The sequence below is a fragment of the Gobio gobio genome (genome assembly GCF_949357685.1).
Source record: "Gobio gobio genome assembly, chromosome: 5".
Lineage (NCBI taxonomy): Eukaryota > Metazoa > Chordata > Actinopteri > Cypriniformes > Gobionidae > Gobio > Gobio gobio.
In genome coordinates this window covers 4,567,244-4,593,799 of record NC_137101.1, presented here as the reverse complement: position 1 = coordinate 4,593,799, position 26,556 = coordinate 4,567,244, and the positions used below count along the sequence as shown (strand labels likewise).

General features: G+C 39.7%; 1 protein-coding gene across 24 annotated transcripts in view; it reads right to left on the bottom strand.

Moving 5' to 3' along the window:
- Nucleotides 1-26,354, bottom strand: part of plekha5 (pleckstrin homology domain containing, family A member 5) — a 259,065-nt gene extending 232,711 nt beyond the window's left edge. For all 24 annotated transcript variants that reach the window (XM_079817045.1, XM_079817050.1, XM_079817051.1 and 21 more), the window contains exons 1-3: nt 26,186-26,354; nt 26,000-26,076; nt 25,472-25,529 (exon numbers count right to left, since the gene is read on the bottom strand). In XM_079817045.1, the coding sequence (XP_079673171.1) occupies nt 25,472-25,529; nt 26,000-26,076; nt 26,186-26,277 (227 nt within the window). In that variant the 5' untranslated portion in view covers nt 26,278-26,354. The remainder of the gene's footprint in view (nt 1-25,471; nt 25,530-25,999; nt 26,077-26,185) is intronic.
- Nucleotides 26,355-26,556: the final 202 nt, after the last annotated feature.

Below are 26,556 nucleotides of genomic sequence, written 5' to 3'. Positions count from 1 at the left end.
AACTTTTTTGTCAAACAAAGTGCTGCACAACTGAGCTTTATACGGTTAAAATTAAAACATTAAAACACTATATTTATTACTAAATAAAGTTTTGATTATTATTATTATTACATTTGTGTTAGTATTATTACATTGAGACGTATGTAAATTCTACTGTACAACAGTGATGTATTTGTCAAGATAAACCAGACTTTTATTTTAACAGGTTGTCGTGAAGACCTTTGAGTTTCTGTGTGTTTATGATATGACGGTAGTTTTTCCTCAAATTAAACGGTAAAATGCTCATAAAGTGACTCCCAGTTGCTCTGGAGATTACGTTTGTGTGTTCATGTCCTCATATGAGACGGCAGAGAAGGAAACACGCGACCGTCATAGTGAAAGTGAGCGCGATAGTGAGTGTGTGTGTGTGTGTGTGTGTGTGTGTGTGTGTGTGTGTGTGTGTGTGTGTGTGTGTGTGTGTGTGTGTGTGTGTGTGTGTGTGTGTGTGTGTGTGTGTGTGTGTGTGTGTGTGTGTGTGTGTGTGTGTATTAATTCGCACACAGACACACGATTCGTATTTAAATAGTCTTTTTGCGGTTTAATATTCACAGACACTAGTCTATATCACCAGATGCGTTCTCAGGTACCGAAATTTGGTATCGATTTATTTAATGTGACGTAATTGGGTCGGTGCCCTTAAAAGTACAGAGTTTGGTACCCAACCCTAGTGTGCACACTCACATTGGCGCCCTTTGTTTAGTCGCAAGGCGTTAAACGTCGGCTATAAACGCGCGCAAAAATCGTCCCGGTTTGAACAGACCTTAAAGGGTTAGTTCACCCAAAAATGAAAATTCTGTCATTAATTACTTCCCCTCATGTCGTTCGACACCCGTAAGACCTCCGTTCATCTTCGGAACAGAAATTAAGATATTTTAGTTGAAATCTGATGCCTCTGAAAGGCCTCCATTGGCTCAATGGCACTTCACACTCTCAAGACCCTTAAAAGGCACTAAAGACGTCGTTACAAAGTCCATCTCACTACAGTGGTTCTACAATAACTTTATGAATCGGCGAGAATAGTTTTTGTGCGCAAAAAAAAAACTAAATAACGACTTACATAGTGATGACGATTTCAAAACAAGGCATCATGAAGCTTCGAAGCGTTGTGAATCAGTGAGTCGATTCATAAAGTTATTGTAGAACCACTGTAGTGAGATGGACTTTGTAACGACGTCTTTAGTGCCTTTTAAGGGTCTTGAGAGTGTAAAGTGCATTGTGCCAATGGAGAGAGCCATCAGACTTCAACTAAAATATCTTCATTTGTGTCTGAAGATGAACGGAGGTCTTACGAGTGTCCAACGACATGAGGGTAAGTAATTAATGACAGAATTTTCATTTTTGGGTGAACTAACCCTTTAACTGTTATATTATCGAACCAGAACTGCTATACCATACAGTAAGATGGATTCAACACAGGCATGATAAAACAGGAACATGACCCCTCTGAGCAACTCCAGTCTGAGCCTCGGTAAAAAGTAATTTTTTGTTGCACCTTTCAACACAGGTTTGACATAAGTGACATCAAAACTCTCCATTAATATCAAACCAGTGGTGAAACTTGTTGATGGTGAGTAACATATTTGCATGATCCTGCAATAAAAGCATTGCTGTCATGACAATCCTCAAAGAAAAGCTCCAGTTAAACGTCACAGTAAGTGACCGTGAAGAATGTTTCACTGCCGCTAAGAGAGACAGAGTCGACTTGATACTGTATCTCTGTCTCACGGCTCTTTCATGCACCTTTCGGGCATATTCTTATCTCTCTCAGGACGGAGACTAAGCCGAACAGTGTGAAATGTTCTGTGCGTCACAGCGATAAAGCAGTGGGACCGAGAGAGACTGTGGCATCGACTAAGGTCACCCAAGGTCAACAGCCTCCACCATCTAAGTTCAATCTGTGAATTGTTTCGACAATTCGCCAGAGACACTCGCCTGATCCGACTGGGATGAGGATTAATGTGATAGATGTGTTTGTTTTACGCTCTGAAAGAAAATTAAAAGCATCAGCCGCAAATTAATATACTTTTGCGGAGTCAATTAGATTAATGATGTCGCTACTGGTTCAGGTTGACCTTTCCACACCTTCCTGATAGAAACTGGTTATTCCCTTAAAGAAACATGTGAAAAACCTCTGAACGCTCACCAGCCGGGTTGTAAATCATGCTTGTTATTGAAAATAAAAGATGTTGTTGAAAAACCGCTAAGCGACTAAATTATGTCATTGGATGTCCTTGCACACTATCTATTGCTGTTTCCAGAAGGCTGTTTACAAATGTGCACTATAACGCCGGAGGACATAAATATGTTAGTACAGGGATGACACAGACATTCACAGCACCAGACAAAAGGAATGGTTAAAATTTTGTTTGGAAAGCATAGCACAATAAATTAGTCTATTGCGTGCTACAGCACGATTAAGAGACTACAGACGTTACGATTAAAATAAAGATGTGGCAAGTGGGGGAAAAAAAAAGAATGTTTTTTGTAACATTCACTCAAAATCTGACATTTTAGTGCAATGTAGGCAATCTGTTTAATAAACAGTTTAACTGTAGAAAATTATATGAATGCATGCATAAATTAAAAAGAAAATTATAAAATAAGAAAAGATGGACGGATGGATGGATGGATGGATGGGTGAGAGACGGATGGATGGATGGATGGATGAGACCGACGGATGGATGGATGGGTGAGAGACGGATGGATGGATGGATGAGAGACGGATGGATGGATGGATGAATGGATGGATGGGTGGATGAGACCGACGGATGGATGGATGAATGGATGGGTGAGAGACGGATGGATGAATGGATGGGTGAGAGATGGATGAACGGATGGGTGAGAGATGGATGAACGGATGGGTGAGAGATGGATGAATGGATGGGTGAGAGATGGATGAATGGATGGGTGAGAGATGGATGAACGGATGGGTGAGAGACAGATGGATGAATGGATGGGTGAGAGACGGATGGATGGATGGATGGATGGGTGAGACAGACGGATGGATGACCGACGGATGGATGAATGGATGGATGAGACCGATGGATGGATGGATGGATGGATGGATGGATGGATGGATGGATGGATGGATGGATGAGACTGATCGATGGATGGATGGATGAGAACGATGGACGGATGAGAACAATGGACGGATGAGAACAATGGACGGATGAGAACAATGGATGGATGAGAACGATCAATGGACGGATGGATGGATGAGACTGATAGATGGATGGATGAGACCGATCAATGGACGGATGGATGGATGAGACTGATAGATGGATGGATGAGACCGATCAATGGACGGATGGATGTATGAGACGGATAGATGGATGGATGAGACCGATCAATGGACGGATGGATGGATGGATGGATGAGACTGATAGATGGATGGATGAGACCGATCAATGGACGGATGGATGGATGAGACTGATAGATGGATGGGATGGATGGATGTAATATTGTAAGAACCACAACACCTATTAAACCTGCTTCACTCTTTCCTTCACACTGATGCAAACAAAACAAAAACACCTTGAATTCATTCAGTATCACAGAAGCTGTTCCATTTCCTCCTCAGCCTTTCCTCACAGATCTGATAACAGCCATCAGGCGGCACATCTCCACCAGCAGCAGCTGCGAGAGCTCTTATCACGGCACAGAGACGGCAAAGGGGACGCCATGACAGGCCGGCTGGCTGAGAGGGAACATGTGAAGAGACTCGTAAAAAGTACTGGGACTCCCAGAACCCAAACGCTGCAGCACTTCAACATTGGAGATCCTGAGCACAGATTACAGACACACTAACACACAAACACATTCACAAACAGACTATTATATGGCAGCAATTCACTGAGAGACATTACGATACATTCAGGGATGCGTTTATTACAGATGCATCAAATATCATTTGGATATGGCCATTAATGTTTCTTTATATCTGCAAAATGGCATATTTTCATAATCATTTGAGTCACTTGTTAAGGAAGCCTGAGCGTTTTTTTGTTTTGTTTTCCTCTTGCGTGTTTCTAGATTTAATTAATGATAAAAGATGAGAAAATCATAACTGTAATTAACCATTTTAATTAAAACATACATAATATGTTAACTAAAACACCTCGAGATAATGTTTTTCTGGGGGGGGGAATATTTTCGAATAATTTAAAAATCACAATCAACAATGACATTAAACCAAATATTTTAAAATGAATTGCACTAAAACTATATTTTTGTAAGCTAAAATTAAATGCCATTTTAATGTGATAAAATGACTAAAATGTGTTAATATGACAAAATATTGAATAATATTTGTTGAAAGTGTGACTAAATTAAACACTGTGTAAAAACACTATATAATTCAGCTGTCACTTATTCTAGCCTTTCAAAAGAGGAACCAACTGATATTTCACCAATGGGCTTAAAAACTACAACCTTTTATTGCACAACTGACGGATGGATGGAGACAGACGGATGGATGAATGAATGAATGAGACTGATGAGACGGACGGACAGACGAACAAACGGATGAAAGAATGAATGGATGAGAAGGACGATCGATGATGGATGGATGGATAAGAAAGATGGACGGATGAGACTGATAGATATATGGATGGATGGATGAGAAAGATGGACAGATGGATGGATGAGACTGATAGATATATGGATGGATGGACGAGAACGATGGATGGATGAGAACGATGGATGGATGGATGGATGGATGGATGGATGGATAGATAGACTGATCGATGATGGATGGATGGATGAGAAAGATGGACGGATGGATGGATGAGACTGATAGATATATGGATGGACGGATGGATGGATGAGACTGATAGATATATGGATGGACGGATGGATGGATGGATGAGACTGATAGATATATGGATGGATGGATGGATGGATGAGGAGGCCAAACGATGACGGATGGATGGATGAGGAGACCGATCGATGATGGATGGATGGATATGAAAGATGGACGGATGAGACTGATAAATATTATGGATGACAATGATGGATGGATGACAATGATGGATGGATGGATGGATGGATGGATGGATGGATGGATGGATGGATGGATGGATGGATGGATGGATGGATGGATGGATGGAGACCGATCGATGATGGATGGATGGATGAGAAAGATGGACAGATGGATGGATGAGACTTATAGATATATGGATGGATGGATGAGAACGATGGATAGATGAGAACGATGGATAGATGAGAACGATGGATGGATGAATGGATGGATGGATGGATGGATGGATGGATGGATGGATGAGACTGATAGATATATGGATGGATGGATGGATGGATGGATTGATAGATGGATGGATGACAACGATGGTTGGATGGATGGATGGATGAGACTGATAGATATATGGATGGATGAGGAGACCAATCAATGATGGATGGATGGATAAGAAAGATGGATGGATGGATGAGACTGATAGATATATGGATGGATTGATGGATATGGATGGATGGATGGATGGATGGATGGATGGATGGATGGATGGATGAGACTGATAGATATATAGACCGATCGATGGATGGATGGATGGATGGATGGATGGATGGATGGATGGATGAGACTGATAGATATATGGATGGATGGATGGATGGATTGATAGATGGATGGATGACAACGATGGTTGGATGGATGGATGGATGAGACTGATAGATATATGGATGGATGGATGGATGGATTGATAGATGGATGGATGACAACGATGGTTGGATGGATGGATGGATGAGACTGATAGATATATGGATGGATGGATGGATGGATTGATAGATGGATGGATGACAACGATGGTTGGATGGATGGATGGATGAGACTGATAGATATATGGATGGATGAGGAGACCAATCAATGATGGATGGATGGATAAGAAAGATGGATGGATGGATGAGACTGATAGATATATGGATGGATTGATGGATAAGACTGATGGATGGATAAGAAAGATGGATGGATGGATGGATGGATGAGACTGAAAGATATATGGATGGATTGATGGATAAGACTGATGGATGGATGGATGGATGGATAGATGGATGAGACTGATAGATATATAGACCGATCGATGGATGGATGGATGGATAAGACCGATGGATGGATGGATGGATGGTCAGAGAACCCATAGAGAAATCAGAGTACACATAATTTTCCTCTTACTCCTGGTCAGAGTTTTCTGTTTTAAACGCGGCTCATATGTAGAGTCTAAAATAGGTGTAATAGTGCAATGCAACAATATTTAGCAGTGTGTGTAAATTGTAACAGTTGCGTCAAAAAGTTTACGAAACTTACACACAGCTGACGTGAGAAAAATAGCCCATCTAGAAAATCCTCCAAAATAACCGCTGGCAAAATGAGAGTTAAAATAAACACAACCTTTGTATTTTGTGGCGAGGCACTAAACTAACACACAAACCCCTCATTCATGCACAGGCACAAAAGCAGCAGGCGATTGATGTGTATTTGCTTAATGCGGTCACAGTCTGGGAGTGGAGAGTCCACCGACATCACAGATGATATGAACACACAGGCTTGAGGAGTGGCAGCGAGAGCCAAGGAACGCCGAATTAAGGCGAGACAAGGCAGGTGGAAACATCGGTTTTTCATGCAGTGGTCAATTTTGAGATTTTGGGCCAGTTTGCTCCCTTAAAGGGATAGTTCACCCAAAAATGAAAATTAGCCTATAATTTACCCACCCTCAAATCATCCGAGGTGTATGACATTCTTCTTTCAGACGAATAAAATCAGAGTTATATTACAAAAGTCCAGGCTAATCCAAGCATTAGAATTTGATTCATAGTTGCATAAAAAGTGCATCTGCCCGTCATATAACTGCTCCACGCGGCTCTGGGGTGTTAATAAAGGCCTTCTGAAGCGAATCGATGCGTTTGTGTAAGAAAAATATCCATATTTAAAACTTTATCGAGTAAACTTTCGGCCGACCGCCTTCCCTGTTCAATTTATGGAAAAATTGTTGAAAGTTCCCCTGCCGATCGAACGATTAACGCGACCATGTCCGCTCGTCATGACGTCACGATCGCATCTTGAGTTTCACTTTCAACATTCAACACTTTTCAATGGAATGCAGTCGGTCGAAAGTTTACTTGGTAAAGTTATAAATATGAATATTTTTCTCACACAAACGCATCGATTCACTTCAGAAGGCCTTTATTAAAGGATTAGTTCACTTTTAAATAAACTTTTGCTGATAATTTACTCACCCCCATGTCATCCAAGATATCTTTCTTTCTGCAGTCGAAAATAAATTAAAGTTTTGGATGAAAAGAGTCCAGGGTTTTTCTCCATATAATGGACTTCAATGGGCTCCAAACGGTCCAAGGTCCAAATGACAGTTTCAGTGCAGCTTCAAAGGGCTTTAAACGATACCAGACGATGAATAAGCGAAACGATCAGTTTCTGCAAGAAACCCAGCAGTATTTATGCTATTATTTTACCTCTTAACAGACGAACGCGATCATCTCTGAGCTCAGTCATAACTTCCGCAAAGTGAGGTCAAATACGAGCGTGGTCATAGATATATCGATCGTAGATGCCTCATTCTACTGATCCGTGCAGGCGCTAATGAGGCATCTACGTATATATCTATGACCACGCTCGTATTTGACCTCACTTAGCGGAAGTTATGGCTGAGCTCAGAGTTCACGTTCGTCTGAAAAGAGGTAAAAAAATAGCATAAATACCGCTCGGTTTCTCACAGAAACTGATGGTTTCGCTAGATAAGACCCTTATTCATCGTCTGGTGTCGTTTAAAGCCCTTTGAAGCTGCACTGAAACTGTCATTTGAACCGTTTGGAGCCCATTGAAGTCCATTATATGGAGAAAAACCCCTGGAATGTTTTCATCCAAAACCTTAATTTCTTTTCGACTGCAGAAAGAAAGACATGGACATCTTGGATGACATGAGGGTGAGTAAATTATCAGCAAAAGTTTATTTAAAAGTGAACTAATCCTTTAACACCCCAGAGCCGCGTGGAGCAGTTATATGATGGGCAGATGCACTTTTTATGGACTTCAAAAACAGAGCAACTATGAATCAAATTCTAAAGCTTGGATTAGCCTGGACTTTTGTAATATAACTCAGATTTTATTTGTCTGAAAGAAGAATGTCATATACACCTAGGATGACTTGAGGGTTAGTAAATTATAGGCTAATTTTCATTTTTGGGTGAACTATCCCTTTAACATGCAAGATTTCATGTCAAAATAAAAAAAAATTCAACATTACACATGAAGGTGGTTATTTCATTATATTGTGACTAGGGCTGGGCAAATTAACGTGTTAACGCGGGCGATACATTTTTTCAACTTAACGCATTAAAAATATTTAACGCAAATAACGCAGCGTTCGTTTTTATATCCATTTTTGCCTAGCGTTACATGATCACGCTCATATTCATGTAAATGCTTCCAAGCGCAACAACACACAAGAGAACGTCAATGTCCTGTCTGTGTCTGTGTGTGTGTGTGTGTGTCAATGTCCTGTCTGTGTGTGTGCGCGTCTCACGTCAGCTAATCGAGGGACACTGACACACACACACACACACACACACTCGACGCATAGATAGACTCGCGTCAGTCTCCTGCTCACATCGAGTTCTCTTTTGCTCATGAACTAACAATAACAACAACACAGAGAATTTTGAGTACTCATATTAGGAGTCTTGAATTAGTTAAATAACGTCTTAAATGAACTTAAAGAGTTGTGAGGAAATGAGATGCGGGGGAGAGTCATGTTCGGCTGTGGCCGTTCTTTAAGTGACAGCAGCACTGATGATGCCTGTCATTAATGTTCATCACAGAACAACGGGAACAGAAAATTTTAGCTTTAATGATGATTTATCTATATTTAATTTATTATTTATGCAGTTAAGAAAGGTGTTTGATAACTATTACATTTCTGTGTATGTCTAACAGGAAAGGCCACAGGCAAAAATAACATTATAATGGGTTTAAGTAAAGATTGTTTTAAGTTCACTTAAATTAAAAGTTGTTTTTTTAAAGCCTAATAAATGTTGAAATTGGGAGCTTTCAGTTATACTGTAATGTAACGTCATTAATGTTTCATAGAGACATCAGTGATACTGGCCTTCATTCATAAAAACATGACAATACAACACATATTTAAAATATACTGTCTTTAAATTGTTTCTACATTCATTTGGAGAGTAACTGATATCAAATACAATATCAAAATATTAAAAACTTGCGATTAATTACAGTTTTTTTTGTGGATTAATTAGTTGTTTTTTTATCGATTCCCAACACTAATTATGACATATATGAGAGTGAAAAGGCTTTGCAAACAAGAACAAATGTAGGACAGGGCTTGGTTTTGTCTGTGGGGGTTTGATTGGATGGTTGTGGTTTGCTATTGGCTGATCTCATTTGAGTGACAGGTTGCCCCGCCCACATCATCAGTATGGAAGTTATTCTGATTCAAGATGCACAAAATGTGCATGGATAAATCATATAATAAACTCTGCAATTTAAAACAAGAATTATCCATTTTGATAAATGAAAAAATGTCATGAAAGACCATGAATTGTTCTGAATTGTGGTGTTGTCAAAAGGGGCGATTAAGTGAATCTATTGGCTTGTCCATTAGGATCCTCGCGTCTCCTGCAGGGGGAAGGATGGGCGCCTGGTGCTATTGAATCACGCCGCAGGATGTGCTGAGTGGGAGAGAGAGATAAAACCGGTTTTGCTGCAGGACGGAGCCTCATGCAGCGAGCAAGCGCTGGGAAACATCTGCATCACCTGCTCCACCACGGTCAACGCACTAACAACAAAGAAAGCCAGTCACCGGCGGCACAACACTCACGCTGAGCTCCAGACCTTCTTGTTGTCAAACGAGGATCGCAAGCTGGTGTCTTGTTAAAATCTCTGAAAACGTGTGGCCCGGTTCCGCAGCATAGCCAGTGGGCTGACCCGGAAAGCCACGCTTGGTCGGAGGAGCGCTGATCCATCCGTTTAAACGTCTATCCTGACCCCATCGGAGATATGAATCATGGCTCTGCATCAGCAGAATCCGCCTCATCTCGAGGCTGCGGAGAGCGTCCGGCCACTGACTATGAATTAATGAGCACTCCATCATCTCCCAAGCTGCCATCCAACCGTTCATTTAGCAGCCCACTCGAACAAATCATCCAAAGCCAATATTAAGTGTCTAACAGCTGAGTAACCACACCCACTGGCATCTGGATAATGCTGTCAAACTGAGCTAAATGCTACAACTAGGGCTGTCAAAAGATTAATCGCATCCAAAATAAAAGTTTGTGTTTACATAATATATGTGTGTACTCTGTTAATTATTATTTATATATAAATACACACACATTCATGTATATATTTAAGAAATATTTGCATGTATATACATTTATAATATATATATAAATATAAATGTTTTATATATAAAAATAAAAGAAATTCTTAAATATATACATGCGTGTGTGTGTGTATTTATATATAAATAATAATTAACAGAGTACACACACATGTATTATGTAAACACAAACTTTTATTTTGGATGTGATTAATCTTGTTTAAAGGGTTAGTTCACCCAAAAATGAAAATTCTGTCATTAATTCCTCACCCTCATGTTGTTCGACACCCGTAAGACCTCCGTTCATCTTCAGACACAAATGAAGATATTTTAGTTGAAAGCTGAGAAAGGCTTCAGATAGGCCTCCATTGACATTCAGTACATTTACACTCTCAAGACCCATAAAAGGCACTTAAAACGTCGTTACAAAGTCCATCTCACCACAGTGACTCTACAGTAATTTTACGATGTGACGACAATATTTTTTGTGCGCAAAAAAAAATCCAAATAACACCTTTATCCAACTTGTTATTGTCTTCCGTGTGTGCCTTTAAAATTAAGAAAATAAATCATAAACCCCATCTGAAAATATTGCACAACAAAAACATTAACATGGAGAGAAAGCAGAATGCATGTGAAATTCAGATTATAACATATTAGCATATTCACCATACGACAGCTTATTAAATTAAATTAATACAAACATTAATATAACTTTTTTCCAAACAAAGGCTAATTATAAAGTTGATTATATTCAATTTCAGCCAAGAATTCTCATTTTAGCGCATCACTAGTTTGTAAAGAATAAAATACATTTCAGGTCCACACCAGCCAATTTTTGGAAAAATGTTTGCAAAACAACACCCGACTGATAACACAAAATAAATCCAAAAGCCTTGACACTGGAAAAGCACAATGTGGCGCCATGAATAATCGGCAAAAACAACTTCATCTCATTCATTTTCTTGTTGTTATTCTTGATGTTTATTTTAATTGTAACAGTTAAGTCACATTGAAAATGGAATATCAAAGACCATAACGTGCTTAAATGTTTGTTTAAGGGCAGGTTGTGTAGAAACACAGTCAGTGATGACATCTCTCAGGCCACAAGGCAGAGGATATAAGGGCCGGTTCTGTGATAAGATCATTTCAGTGGAAAATGAGTTTCTTCATCCCATTAGAAAAGTTCACATGCAGTCAAAGTCTGATATTTCGCACTGGAATCGGACAATTGCGCGCTGAACTAAGCTATCAGCTCCTGGCTCGTGTGTCAAAACAATCAGAGGGCCAAGCGTCATTTACCCTTTCACACCATTTCAACTTGCCCCGTGGCTCTCAGAGCGAGAGAGAGAGAGTGAGGGAAGTGAGCCCCACATGATTCAACAGTCACAGGAAGCATTAGGAAGCTTTTCATCACTGTGGACTCACTCCACCCATCCATCGACCCACTTAACTGTCCTAAAACCACAGCATCTCATGTTACTGCTGCTCTGGAAATGAGGAAACGCTCACACACAGCGACGGGCGAGTGAAACACACACACACACACAGCTAAACAAGCGACAGCATCCGAAGGACAGACGACACAGTCTCAGGCTGCCAATGTGGAAACACCTGCAGTTTTCATTTGCCTTCCTTTTGTTCACTCTCCAAACACACCCACTACAGTTAGTCGCATTGCTAAATGACAATTTGACTGGTAAATCTTACAGGAACCTTGTATTGTAACTGGTTTGTGGCACCTGTCCACTTTTTCAGACCTGGAAGATCTTTAAATATACAGACAGCTACCCCATATTTATTTATTGTTTTATTTTTTTAAATCACACCTAGGGAAAAGTTTTGTACCCTCAGCTTTAAGAGCGTTGAATTTACAAAATGCATAATTTCTACATTTTTACACAGTTTTGTTGCTGATGCCATTTTTGCGCATTATGATTATTCATGTGTACAATATATGTTGCTCCTGGTACAGAAAATTAATTTCCTGAGGACAATAAAGAATGAACCGGATATATACACATCAAATAGGTGCTTCATGGGAGTTCCTCTGGCAAAATTAGCTTGTTTTGATTCCCAGATTGGTGGAGATTTCTTTGCAGAATCATGGGTAATGTAGTTTCTCGCTGGGAATTCTGCTGTTAAACACAATTATTCTGAAAATAATTTTAAATAACACTTCTCGTTTAACCCTCTGGTGCTCTTCGGTCATTTCTGACTGGAAAATTTTCTGTTTTGAAATTTTTTAAATCACAGCTTCATTGGAATGATATGAAACTTGGTGACTTTTCTAGCATTAGGTGTGTAAACACACCAAAAAATTGGGGTCATGATTCGAGCATGCTAATTGGTCGTAAAAAAAAAAAAAAAGTAGCGTTCATTGTCTTCAACCATAGGAAATGAATGGGAAATCGGCAAAAACACAAATTCTCCAAATATTTGTATGTACAATCTACAAATCAGCCATGATGCTGAAACAAAAAGTACACAGCAGTAAAGGGGTGACGCTCTAAAACATCAGGAGTGTGATATTGACACATCCACTTACACACACGCACACTTATACACACACACACACACCTATGAAAAACTGAACCTATGAACCACATTTGGAATTTTTAAAAATCACAGCTTCATCAGAATGATATGAAACTTTTCTAGCATTAGGTATGTAAACACACACAAAAATTGGGGTCATGATTCGAGCATGCTAATTGGTCGTAAAAGAAATACTTGTGCTCTTCGGTCAAAAATGACACCATAGGAAATTAATGGGAAATCTGCAAAAACACAAATTCACAGAAAAAAAATCTATATTTCTAACAAAAAAATCTATATTTATCCAAAACTTTATAATAAATAGTCTTTGAGATTTTTTAAATATATATTCAAATCCATCAAAAAAAAAAAATCATGAAATCTGTTCAAAACAGAACTAGGGAATTCTCAAGCCTCTCCATAGCATGCATGATTTCTTAAATAAGTCCAAAAGAGGGCGCTAATCTGCCTAGTCTCTATTTTAACCTGAAATACTGCAATAATTAAAAAATTAAAAAAAAAATTTAAAAAAAAATAAATAATTTTCAGTGGCAAAAATAGACCATAAGTATTGCATAAATATAAAAAAATACCCTCAAATCATCTCTAAATACAACATTTAAAAGAAAAAATATTATTGAAAAAAAATAAATTGCATTGGTTTTACTGGGGTGGAGGAAGTAAAAATTTTAGGTTATTGCAAAAAGTTATTGAGAGCGTAGGGAGACCGACTTGATTACGTTATATGTTGGCAGTGATTCATGGAAGTAGGTGGAGCCCTAGAGAGATATTTTGGTGCGTTTTGCTTGTTTTGATTGTGATTGGTGGAATTTTCTGAACAGCATCATGGGTAATGTAGTTTTTCACCGTAAATTCCACTGTTAAACACGATTATTTTAAAAACAAGTTGAAATAATGTGGGCTGGCGGCTTCAACAGAAGCAAATACAATCGATTAATAACCTAAATCGCTCAGGTTTAGAAGTTAGTTATTGTTTTATAAAATCAATTTCCTTATGGAAAAAATGTATGGGGTTTTTACTTCTGGAATCCGACTGCTGTGCTCTATAGTAGGGACGCACCGATATGAAAATTTTGACCTAGCCTGACTAGATTCTAGTCAGAATATGAGTCTGATACTGCTCCATTGGGCTGTGATTATGGGGTGTTTCAACCGAACCAGGAAAGAAAATGCCTCTGATTGGTTGTAGGTCTATCCAAATAAGCGCAGAGCGACGGAGTAAGTGACGTGTTGAGCGACGCATAGTTGTCAACAGAACTCAACTGCACGCACGCTGGGAAAAAGTAGAAGAAGATGAGTGTAAACTATCTTTGCCGGTGTTGTAAAAATAATTTAAGGACACAATCGTCATTTTTGAGAGAAATTTTAAAGGTGAACGCATATATGAACAAGTTTCCGTTTAGGATTAGAACAAAGTGCCCTTTGGTGACGTGGATGCTTTGGTCTGAACAGCTCTGGTTCGAGCAAAGTTATAGTTATATATTGGTTGATAAATCTAAATCCAAAATTTTATAACATTTTTGAGAGCCTGATTACAAAAACAAGTCTCGACATTAAAAGTCATGCCCCAAACCAGTGTTAATTTTGACAGCAAATGTTGATTTAGTTTTAGTCGTAGTCTTTTGACTAAAATGCCATTTAGTTTTAGTCATATTTTAGTCACCTGAATTGTTTTTAGTTTTAGTCTAGTCGACTAAATATCATAAGATTTTAGTCGACTAAATCTACAGTAGATTGTCTCCTAAAATCTTAGTTTAGTTAAATTGTAATACATTACGCATTTAAGCGTTACATAACCGACTGTCACTTGAACTGACATTTTGACATCATTTTGTTTTTGACAATAAAAATACACGAAAGAGCTTAATTCACTTTTTTGTTTGTTTTTTAAAAACATCTATATAGTTTTATAACTTTGTATTTCTGTTTTAGTTAGTAGGTCATATCAGGTTAAGCTAAAGCTTCAAATAAGTTTGTTTATTTTATTTTTTTTATTTAATTTATATAATTTCAAGTAATGTAGATTTTTTAAATGGTTTTAGTTAACTATTATAACCCTGATACTTTATTGAATATGTGTCAAATACTGGTCTTTCCTCCTGACTATGAATTAAATGGGAATGAAATTAAATACAGTTTATTGTGTAACCAAAAACAAATATATAATGCGTGACTTGTAATTATAAACAAGCTTGAAATACAGCGGGACTCTTATTTTGAAATGTCTACGCCTCTGTTGCAGTTGCAGGAGCTCATTCAAGTTTAGATGAGGAGATAAAATATGCATTGTTACAACCGTCTAAAACATATTACTATATAAACATGGTAAAGTAAACATTGTCATTATTCATCAGCATTAGTTCATAAACAATTGCCTGGCATAAATGTGTGTTATTCATTGATTGTGAGCCGCTCTGGAGCGCTGGATTGGGGGTGTGTGAGCCTGTAGAAGCGCAACAGCGCCATGTTTTCCAGCGGTTAGATCAGTTCTAATCAAATGTGTGCATCTGTTACACAGGCTTATCGTCCCTCCCTAACATTTTCGTCTCGTTTTTATTTGTTGACGAAAATGACAGTTGATTTTTGTCATAGTTTTTGTCATCAAACACTAGTTTTTATTTAGTTATAGTCTCGTTTTCGTCAGTGAAAAAAGGTCGTTGACGAAAATTATGACTAAAATTATTCGTCAACGAAATTAACACTGACCCAAACACACAATTATAATTTTATGTAGCATATATGACAGACATCTGCTGCACTTAACCGTATTTTGAAGTGATTTCAATCATATTTCAAGCAATTCAAAACCATCGTGGCGAACACTGCGCATCTGAAGTCTAGTTTGAGAATCTGAAGTCTCAGCTGAAGGAAATAAAACATAATTTATCAGCTTTAATATCTCAGCTGAATTATCGTTATCTCGGGCAGATAACGATAACATTAAAAGTAGTGCTGGGCGGTATACCGGTTCATACCGAATACCGGTATTTATTTTTGTTATGATATGAATTTTGATGATACCGCAATACCGGTATATGTCGCTAAACAACGTTCGGAACGCGGCGCAGCGCGTCATTGTTTGAGAGGGGACCGATTTCACTGTTGCACTGTACTGGTGAGAGCAGTCAGAACACAGCTGAGATCGCATCTAAAGCCTATGGCTGAATCCGAATCTGAAACCCCTATACCCTCGTTCACTATTCCCTACGTTATCACATTATTTGAAGGAGTGAATGAAAACGAGTGCGTGAAGTCGGACAACCGTTGTGTGTACATCGGCTGTACACTCGTTATTGCGGTGTGATGTGGGATAGACAGAGTGCACTCAATAACGTCCAATGGTTTCGGACACCACTACAAAGCGCTGTCCCCTCCAAATAATGCCCTATTTGAAGTTATAGGGGGCTATTTCTGATTCAGCCCTTGATTATAACGGAGAAACTACACGCGGCGCGCGCGAGAGAGCAGTTTCTGCGCGGAGCGCCGTGATGAGATTAACAGCGTTCTCCTCATGGATCATATTGCACATATATAGACCGTTGCGAGCGCGTTTAAGTTTTTAATGGACATATTTCATATACTCTAGTGCTCTGAACAAGTACAAGAAGCGTGTATGCGCACATATTTCATCACATCTTCTTCAAATTAAATGTGCACTGATTTGGCTACACTGAACCATATGATCACGACCACTATGACACGATCGATTATTCTGCTATACAAAAGACAATGAATGATGCAAGTTAATAAATAAACTGACAATTCAAAGAAGAATGGGCAAAAAAGTAACTGCTTTATTCTTTCTGTTAAACTGATGTGTGTCATTTGTTCAGAGAGTGCTCTTAAATGTATTGCAAATATCCGCGTTTCTCCCTCGTTTTGTCAGTTTGTTGTTATATAGGGTTAGATTTTTAAAATGCTTAAGGTGCCCTCAACTCTGTTTTTTTTTCTATCCGTGGTCATATTTTAATATTCATGTGCCTGTAATGAGTGTGTTGTAGGTCTATGTTTTATTGTCTCTCCATAGCATAATTTTGTGGGGCTTTGCAAACCTGTATTAACTCTAGTGTGGAGTTTTTCTACAATATTCACCCGTCATGACAGTAAAATAGGGCATTCCAGTCAATCTACTGCAGTATTTACTCTCTCAATCAGTAGAAAATGTGGTTAACACCCGGTCATGCATAGGGGAAAAAAATACCGTCATATACCGTGAAACCGATATAATTTAGAAAAATACCGTGATATACATTTTCGGTCATACCGCCCAGCACTAATTAAAAGTGAACATATATCGGCCGATACCGATATGGTTGCCGATATATTGTGTATCCCAACTCTATAGTGACTGTGAAGTACCACGTGACAAGCTTGATGCATCGCCATGGAAATGAAATGTGGGTATCCTAAAAATGTTAAACATCGTTCTGAAAATGCTAAACTTACATGTGAAAAGGTCAACTAATATCCATTTGGGGACACTAAACTGAATGATTAAAATCAATTTAGTCTACCACTGATCAAACAGACATACAAACGCACGTCACTGGTTAAGTCAGTGTTGCTATGACCCATCTAGCATTTGCACACACACACACACACACACACACAAAACTGCATTTCGGGAAAGAGCACGCCACAGTTGAATAAGTGACCTTTGCAACTTTCCCCTCTTCACATCTCACCACATCGCTCCATTTATTTCCCACTCCGGTCAGAAATGCCCCAGAAAAATTCAGATTGCATCTCTAAAACAAGTACACTTAAATAACATCACAAAAAAGGTTATTCCATTCAGTCAGTCGCACTCCCTTGCTCTTTGGAGTGTGTGTTATTTCACTGCATTCCCCCTTTAATTTGCAACACACGGCATGAGTGGTACACAGGGAGGGAGCTCATCCTCCGCCTCTTGTTGTGTTGCCCAATCTGCGACCAGCTAGGCAGTAGGCGGAAACTTATGACCAACATGAGCGTCTTCATGAGCTGTTTATTTTGCAGCATTCCCAAGACGCAGCAACAGCTGCCAAGCAAAAGCCAAAAGAGAAGCGGTCTTCAGATAGCCACACAACATGAACAGCCTTTCAGCAGCCTTCGCTTCACACGCCGCTCCAGGTGTAGATCACAGGCCGTCTCCTTCAAACACCTCAATTATTTGTTCCTCGTCTTGACAATTGGACACAAAGGGCTCAATGGTGGAGCTCCAGCAGTAAATATCCCATTTAATGTGTCCATAGTAAAATTGATTTTGTTGTGAAAGTGCAAAAACCCTTCAGGATGATACAAGCTTTTTCCCCAGTTATATATATATTGGCCAGGTGAAAAACGCTGGATTTAAACAGGCAAATGCTTAAAAGAGTATATGATTGGATCATCATTGCAGTGATTATTATGTTTCTAGCATGTTATATGTTTCTGTAACAGTTCTTCTAACCCTAAATAGGGGACCCTATTGGAATTGCTTGGTCTATTATTATTATTCTCCGAAATGAAACGCATTTTTGAGGGCCTAAACATGTTTAAAATTCATGAAACTCAACTTTGCACACGAATCAGAAGTTGCGAAAATGTATGTCTGATATTGGTTTCAGAATTAGGTGTGGCAAACTGGCTCGACAGCACCACCTACACAATTTTAATTAAGCACGGTTTGCGCTACGTTTCACGTACAAGTGTGAATTCGGTAGACACATGCAACAACCCAATACCTACAAAAAAGTCCTTGGGAGTTAAATCTGAAACCCAACAGGAAAACCGATATCTTGATTTTTCTCTGCAAATTTTTTGCAGTTTTTGCCATTTCTAGGCCTCATGCTTTAACAAACTCCTCCTACAGATCATCATAATATTTGGTAGGTGTAATCTTAAGGCCTTGGTGATGTTAAATTGAGAAGATCTTGAGTTTTCACTGAAGGGCGTGTCCGTGGCGGACTGACGAATTTCGATGTTTCGCCATGAAGCAGGAAGCTATTGTAACTTGGGCATCCATTGGCCGAACTGCCGCAAACTTCCCATGTTTTATTAGAGTCCTGGCCTGAACACATTGACATGCCAATATTCAGTTACAGGAAGTGTGGCACATCGAAGTGACTTTGTCAGATTTCCCTACAATCTAAAAAAAAAAATTTCTATATGGCACCAAAAATGGTTCTTGGCTCGTAATCATAGGGGAACCTTTTTAAGTGCTGAAGAACCGCTGAAGAACCTCTGAAGCACCAAAATTGGTGCTATATAGCACTAAAAAAGGTTCCCCTATGATTACGAGCCAAAAACCATTTTTGGTGCCATATAGAACCTTTTTTCTTTTTTTGTGTATATTTACCCGCTTAAATGCATGTCGCCCACTATTTTCCTGAGAATTATGAACCATTCAAAGTTTCCGGGTGTGAGGGCCCTTTCATCGCTGCATGCAGCTTTAATTAATGGATAGATTTAATTTCTTAAACAACCATGTAGGAAGACACATCATGGCCATATTGGACGACAAAGCCAAGATTCATCTGGCTCAAATTGTGAAAGAATAGTTGGGAGTAGGGCTGGGTATCATTTAAAACTTTTCGATATCGATACCAGTTCCTGAACGTGACTTTTTTTTAATACAAATTTCATTTTTTCGTTTTAACAAGATTAACATTACATCAAAAAAAACCTCAAGCGCACGCATAAAGCTTGCGGCTAAGCACTGTATGTAAAATAGCAAGGAGACATTTTAATTGTTTATTAATAAACTATTTTTTTCAGAATCTGTGTTTGGCTGCAAAGATGAAGTTGACGATGTAAACGCGCACGCCTATAGAGGGAAATGCACCTTTTATTTGGATTACATGAACCAATTTGAATAGAAAACAAATGTGTTGATTGTTTAAAAGACATTTCAAGCTTTCTATAGGCCTTATTTCTCATGTCAAGTAGCCAAAATGCTGAGTTTCGGTTCATTTAAGTGACGCGCTACAGTTCTTCTTGCAATCGAATATGGAGAAACGTTCTGTTCTCTTAAGTTTAAGGGCGTTTAATAGATCGTTTGTTTTGCTCCGAAACAGGGAATTAATTTGTAACAATGTTGCATTTACATCTTGGTTCGGTTCGTTTTCACAAGGTAACATTTCCAAGCGTACCAAAATGTGTTTATGTAAGTACAACTGTCCTCTTTATTGGTCAGAGTTTCCTCTGCGCCATCCATCAAGATGATTGACAAGTTCGCTCCATGAGCTTATTGTGGCTTTATTTGTAACCGTCGATATGCAATTACACAACATTTTAAGATGAAGAGGTGCTCTTTCTTTTCGACTGTGATAACTAATGTGCTCACTCACAGAATCAGAACCTACTGCTATTTATATAGCACATTTCCCATTATGAATTATAATATAATTTGGTTCGTTGGTCCGTAGGGTCGGATTGCTTTCACACCTCAAGCGAACCGTCCCAGAGTTAGTTTCCAATCGGGCTGAGCTATTGTTTTGGTGTGGATCACGACTGCCGTGTTCATATATGCCTAAACGAACCGACCCAAGGGAGAAAACCAGGTTCCAAAACAAACGCTCAGGTGTGAAAGCGCCCCAAGTTATTCTGTGCACTGCCAAGTGCTTCAGAATTGTTGCCAGTCTTGGCAGCAATTATCTTGTCACAAACATTGCATTGCACGCTGTTGGCATTGAGCCTAATGAAATGTAGCCACTCTTTTGATCTTTTACGCATCTTTTACATCTATGTGGGTTGGGTTGCTTACCCCCCTATTTACACTGCACACGTCTTCGGCACATCACGGCCCAGACAAGGTTTTGTTCCGTCCTAGTATAAACACAAGCATTGACTAGAGTGGCCGCGTTGGAGACGTAATGCGCCTCAAATGGGGTTACACAAACATGTAAACTAGTGTTTTTATGCCACAGCCAATCATGCTGCATGCTTATTGGCTCACTGATGTTTACGAGATTAACCCCTTAGGTATTGAAATCTGGTACCGAACGACAAGACATTTTTTGATACTCGATAGGATCTAGGCAATTCAGTCAGTGCCTAAAAAGGCCATATTGGCCAAATTGGATGACAAAGCCAAGATTCATCAGGCTCAAATTGTGAAGGAATGGTTGGGAGGGAGCATGAAGAATAATTTCCACATGAAGACCTTAAAGGATTAGTTCACTTTTAAATAAACTTTTGCTGATAATTTCCTCACCCCCATGTCAACCAAGATGTCCATGTCTTTCTTTCTGCAGTCGAAAAGAAATTAAGGTTTTGGATGAAAACAGTCCAGGGTTTTTCTCCATATAATGAACTTCAATGGGCTCCAAACGGTTCAAGGTCCAAATGACAGTTTCAGTGCAGCTTCAAAGGGCTTTAAACGACACCAGACGATGAATAAGGGTCTTATCTAGCGAAACGAGCACGGTCATAGATATATAGATCATAGAGGCCTAATTCTACTGATCCGTGCAGGCGCTAATGAGGCATCTACGTATACATCTATGACCACGCTCGTATTTTTGACCTCACTTAGCGGAAGTTATGGCTGAGCTCAGAGATGATCACGTTTGTCTGAAAAGAGGTAAAATAATAGCATAAATACCGCTTGGTTTCTCACAGAAACTGATCGTTTGGCTAGATAAGACCCTTATTCATCGTCTGGTATCGTTTAAAGCCCTTTGAAGCTGCACTGAAACTGTCATTTGAACCTTGAACCGTTTGGGGCCCATTGAAGTCCATTATATGGAGAAAAACCCCTGGACTGTTTTCATCGAAAACCTTTATTTCTTTTCGACTGCAGAAAGAAAGACATGGACATCTTGGATGACATGGGGGTGAGTAAATGATCAGCAAAAGTTTATTTAAAAATGAACCAATCCTTTAAATTCATTGCATCTCTTTGGGATGTGCTGGAGGTGACTTTACAGAGTGCTGGACTCTTGCAATACAAGAACTTGAGCAAAAATGGATGCACCTCTGGATGGAAATAAATGTTGAGGTGCATCCATTTACATCTTGCATTGGCAATGCACTCAAGACTTAAATTGCAAGACTTGCAAATGTGCCAATTCATGCGTGGAAATGATTCTTCATGCTCCCTCCCAACCATTCCTTCACAATTTGAGCCTGATGAATCTTGGCTTTGTCATCCAATATGGCCATGATGCGTCTTTCTACATGGTTGTTTAATGAAATGAAAAGCTACACACTCCATCAATTGGGGTTAGAAGAACTGTTGCCAAACATATAACATAATAATCACTGCAATAATGATCCAATCATAGACTCTTAAAGGGTTAGTTCACCCAAAAATGAAAATTCTGTCATTAATCAGATCACCCGTCATACCTCCGTTCATCTTCAGAACACAAATTAAGATATTTTAGTTGAAATCCGATTGGCTCAGAAAGACCTCCATTGGCTCAATGCACTTTACACTCTCAAGACCCTTAAAAGGCACTAAAGACGTCGTTACAAAGTCCATCTCACTACAGTGGTTCTACAATAACTTTATGGACGAGACATGGACGAGTGACGAGAATAGTTTTTGTGCGCAAAAGAACCATAAATAACGACTTATATAGTGATGACGATTTCAAAACACGGCATCATGAAGCTTCGAAGCGTTATGAATCAGTGAGTCGAATCATGATTCGGATCGCGTGTCAAACCTGCAAACTGCTGAAATCACGTGACTTTGGCGATTCAAACTGCTGAATCGACTCACTGATTCATAACGCTTCGAAGCTTCATGATGTCGTGTTTTGAAATCGTTCATCACTATATAAAAGTCATTATTTAGGGGGTTTTTGTGCACAAAAACTATTCTCGTCGCTTCATAAAGTTATTGTAGAACCACTGTAGTGAGATGGACTTTGTAATGACGTCTTTAGTGCCTTTTAAGGGTCTTGAGAGTGTAAAGTGCATTGTGCCAATGGAGGCCTTTCAGAGCCATCAGATTTACACTAAAATATCTTCATTTGTGTTCTGAAGATGAACGGAGGTCTGACGGGTGTCGAACGACATGAGGGTAAGTAATTAATGACAGAATATTCATTTTTGGGTGAACTAACCCTTTAAGCATTTGCCTATTTAAACCCAAACAGCATAAGCAGTGTATAATAAGCTATACACAATTATTAATATACAAGTATTTTTTAGGCATACAATTAAAGAGTTTCTAGAGAGCCAATGGTGGCTGGGAAATGCAATGGTTGGTTTTCCTCACAGAATGTATTAATTCCTTGCAGGGGGGAAATGTGAACTGGAAAAATGGGCGCTCACGGTTGGGCTCTTTTGGGATTAAAAAGAGTTACGGATTCTCTGCACGGCGACCACAGCGTCCTCTGGCTAGCCGTGCTATTCCTGGGTGACACAGAAAAAGCATCCTCGCACACGCCGCAGTGCTTTTTTAAGGAATACTGACAGACTTGAGCCAATGGATCAAATACCACAAGCCACTTGCTGCTTCCGAGCGGCGCTCCTCCTCGAGTGCCCGAGCGCCTTTGTGCCAGTGTAATGAATGACCCCATATCGCTCTTAATCTCTGGACACTGCAGTATCATGAGCGAGTTCAACGCCACTACGTTCTTGTCCTCATATTGCAGGCAGGAAGATCCACAATCAAACGGGTCTCATTTCAAACGGTTTTGGGCCTCCAGGTATCGTCAGCGCAGCAGTAAAGGAGTGTGTCCGCTCGGTAATCCACAGAGACGATGACAAAAAGGTGCATTCAAGCAAAAGACGATGCACATGACTCAGTCCTCGGCGTTGAGATTGCGGTTAGATCATCGGAGGATATGCCGTGTCCCAGGCGTGTTCGCCTAAGTAAAGCAGACATTGATGCAGCGTCCACATGCCTCAGCGAGGCAGGAAAAGGTCCAACAAGGGTTAGGCTGTCAATCCAGACTTGATGAGATGCATCTCGCGAGTTTGAGCTGTGTTAAATCAGCCTCCAACTGCCTTAAAAAGATCAGCCCTGGACTGGGTTGGGAACAAAACTACAAAGCACACCCCATGCATAGAGTAGGAGGCAATTCAACAGACTATAGTGGGGAAAATATTATCCGTTTGTTAACATCTGTACACCTATTTATTCATCTTTTCAATCCAGACCGCCAAAGACTAAACAAGGGCTACGCAATGCAAACAATTCCGATGCAAGTTCATCCGATAAAACTGCGGCATAAATCATACATTTGCATGATATGCAACTAATAATGCTCTAATAATACAATTTGGTCACATTAAGGCACCGATGACCAAGAAAATAAAGTAATTGTATTACTTCATATCATAGTCGACCAATATAGAACTTCAAATAAGCAATGCATATTTAAATATTGCATATTAAAAATGTCATGGCCGTAATCGAGATGCAAACAAAAAACCCTGAAATTAACACTTATTTTGCACAAGCAAAAGGTATTAATCTGATAATATGTGACCACAAACCAGTCATAAGTCGCCCGGGTATATTTGAGGCAATAGCCAACAATGCATTGTATGGTTTAAAATGATTCTTTTATGCCAAAAATCATAAGGATATTAAGTAAACATCATGTTCCATGAAGATATTTAGTCAATTTCAAACCGTATATATCAAAAAGTGGTAATATGCATTGCCAAGACTTCATTTGGACAACTTTAAAGCCGATTTTCTCAATATTTTGTTTTTTTAACTCTCAAGATTCCAGATTTTCAATAGTTTTATCAATAGGCCAAATATTGTCCCATCCTAACAAACAATACATCAATGGAAAGCTTATTTATTCAGCTTTCAGCTGATTTTTAAATCTCAATTTCCAAAAATGACCCTTATGTAGGGTGACCAAATGTCCTGTTTTCAAGTCCTGTCCTGGCCCCAATATAAAAATGTTCTATCCATACAGAGGGGGCATACTTTAAATGTATTGAAATGAATAAGGAATCTTTGAGTAAACTTCGAGAATCATTTGAGTATCTCATTGCCGGGCCGAGTGTCCTGGTTTTCGGTAATCAAAATATTGTCACCCTAGCTTATGACTGGTTTTGTGGGCAAATCAATGATGTGAATAATCTCAAAATAGCCAAATATGATGGGAATAAACAACCAGGCAATGTCTAACACATATAGTCTTTAAAAAGCCACATTCAGCAATTAAAAAAAGCGAAATATAATGCATTGCTAAACGTAAAGCATCACATGAAGGGCGCAACAGTTTAGTCCTAAACGTGCAGTAGACTAGAGCTGAACAAACAAGTGTTAATGTGATTCACTCGGTGGAAAACCAACTAGTTGAGCCTGTTCAACCAACAGAGCATTGAATCACACAGGCCTGTCAAGCCCTCCGTCATCCTCACGGTAATTACTTCTTTTTTTTTAAACGGGGAGGGAAAGAGATTGTGTATGCCTTCAGTGTGCGAGCAGAAGCATTTCTGGAAATGCTATGGTATGTGTGTGTGTGTGTGTGTGTGTGTGAGGGGGCGGCGATCTGAAATCACTGCTGCTGTCAAACAAGCAGGAGAGAGCGAAATATCCTCCAGGAGCTGAACCTCCAACTCACTTGATAAAGCAACGGGCTCCTTCGAACGTATATCCTTCCTCCCATCCGGTGGGTAAATCTGAATAAGGAGACACACAAGGACAATGAGTTTTTGCATGCAAAAAGCATCAGAGTGAGTGGCCGACATCTCTCAATGATCTGCAGTGCTGTTCGATGCCCACAAGCATTGCATCTGTACACTGCAGATCAACATGTAAATGTGGACCATGCACCTTGCATTCAAAGATGCATGCTTTAATAAATCAAAATATGGAAGTTTCTCATGCATGTTGGCAAATTATCTGACAGCTGTCAATCAAACGGGACATAAATGACCATGCATCGGTTCAGAAACGTAAATGGCCAAATGCAAGTTGTCAGGTGTGCATGCAATGCAACGCAACGCAACGCAACGCAACGCAACGCAACGCAACGCAACGCAACATTGTGCGCGTCGCGTCCAGCCACAGCTGCGGTTCTGCAGCTGCATTGATTGCATTTCTCCGCGCTGCTTTTCCCCCAATGATAAAGCAGTTGAAAGCCTCTCACCTGGAGTTTTCCTGTGTCCTGTAATGACGGCTTCTCCCGTGACTGGATGCAGCCAGGTTGTGCTCTTCGCTTCTTCACTGTTGGGGTGAGAAAAAAAGGGAGAGAGAAGGTGAAAAAAAACAACAACCGACGAGAGAGGCTTTCGAGACGAAACTAGTCCCAACGTTCCACCCCGATGTTATTTACTTGATAAAGAACACGCGTCCGTCCCGGGTCACGCCGTAACTCCATGAGGAAGGCAGGCAAGACAGCCACTCCGGGTTCAGGTCCGCCGCCATGTCTGAGCACTGAGAGCGGCGCTCGAGCTGCGCGCCTCCGACCCGCTCGCGCGTACTCGGGATTCCTTAGCAACGGTGTCCAGGGCGCAGGCGGGAGAAGCGAGAGAGCCACTGGGCGGGGGGCGGGGTTTACGCGCGGACCAATGGCAAGACACGACGCTCTGACGCGATTCATTTATTTACTGTTTAAATTACATTCTTTATTTCTGTTTTGTGTTCCGAAAGTATAATATCAATACACGCGATGTTTTGAAGTTATGAAAAAGTTTTTATATTTAT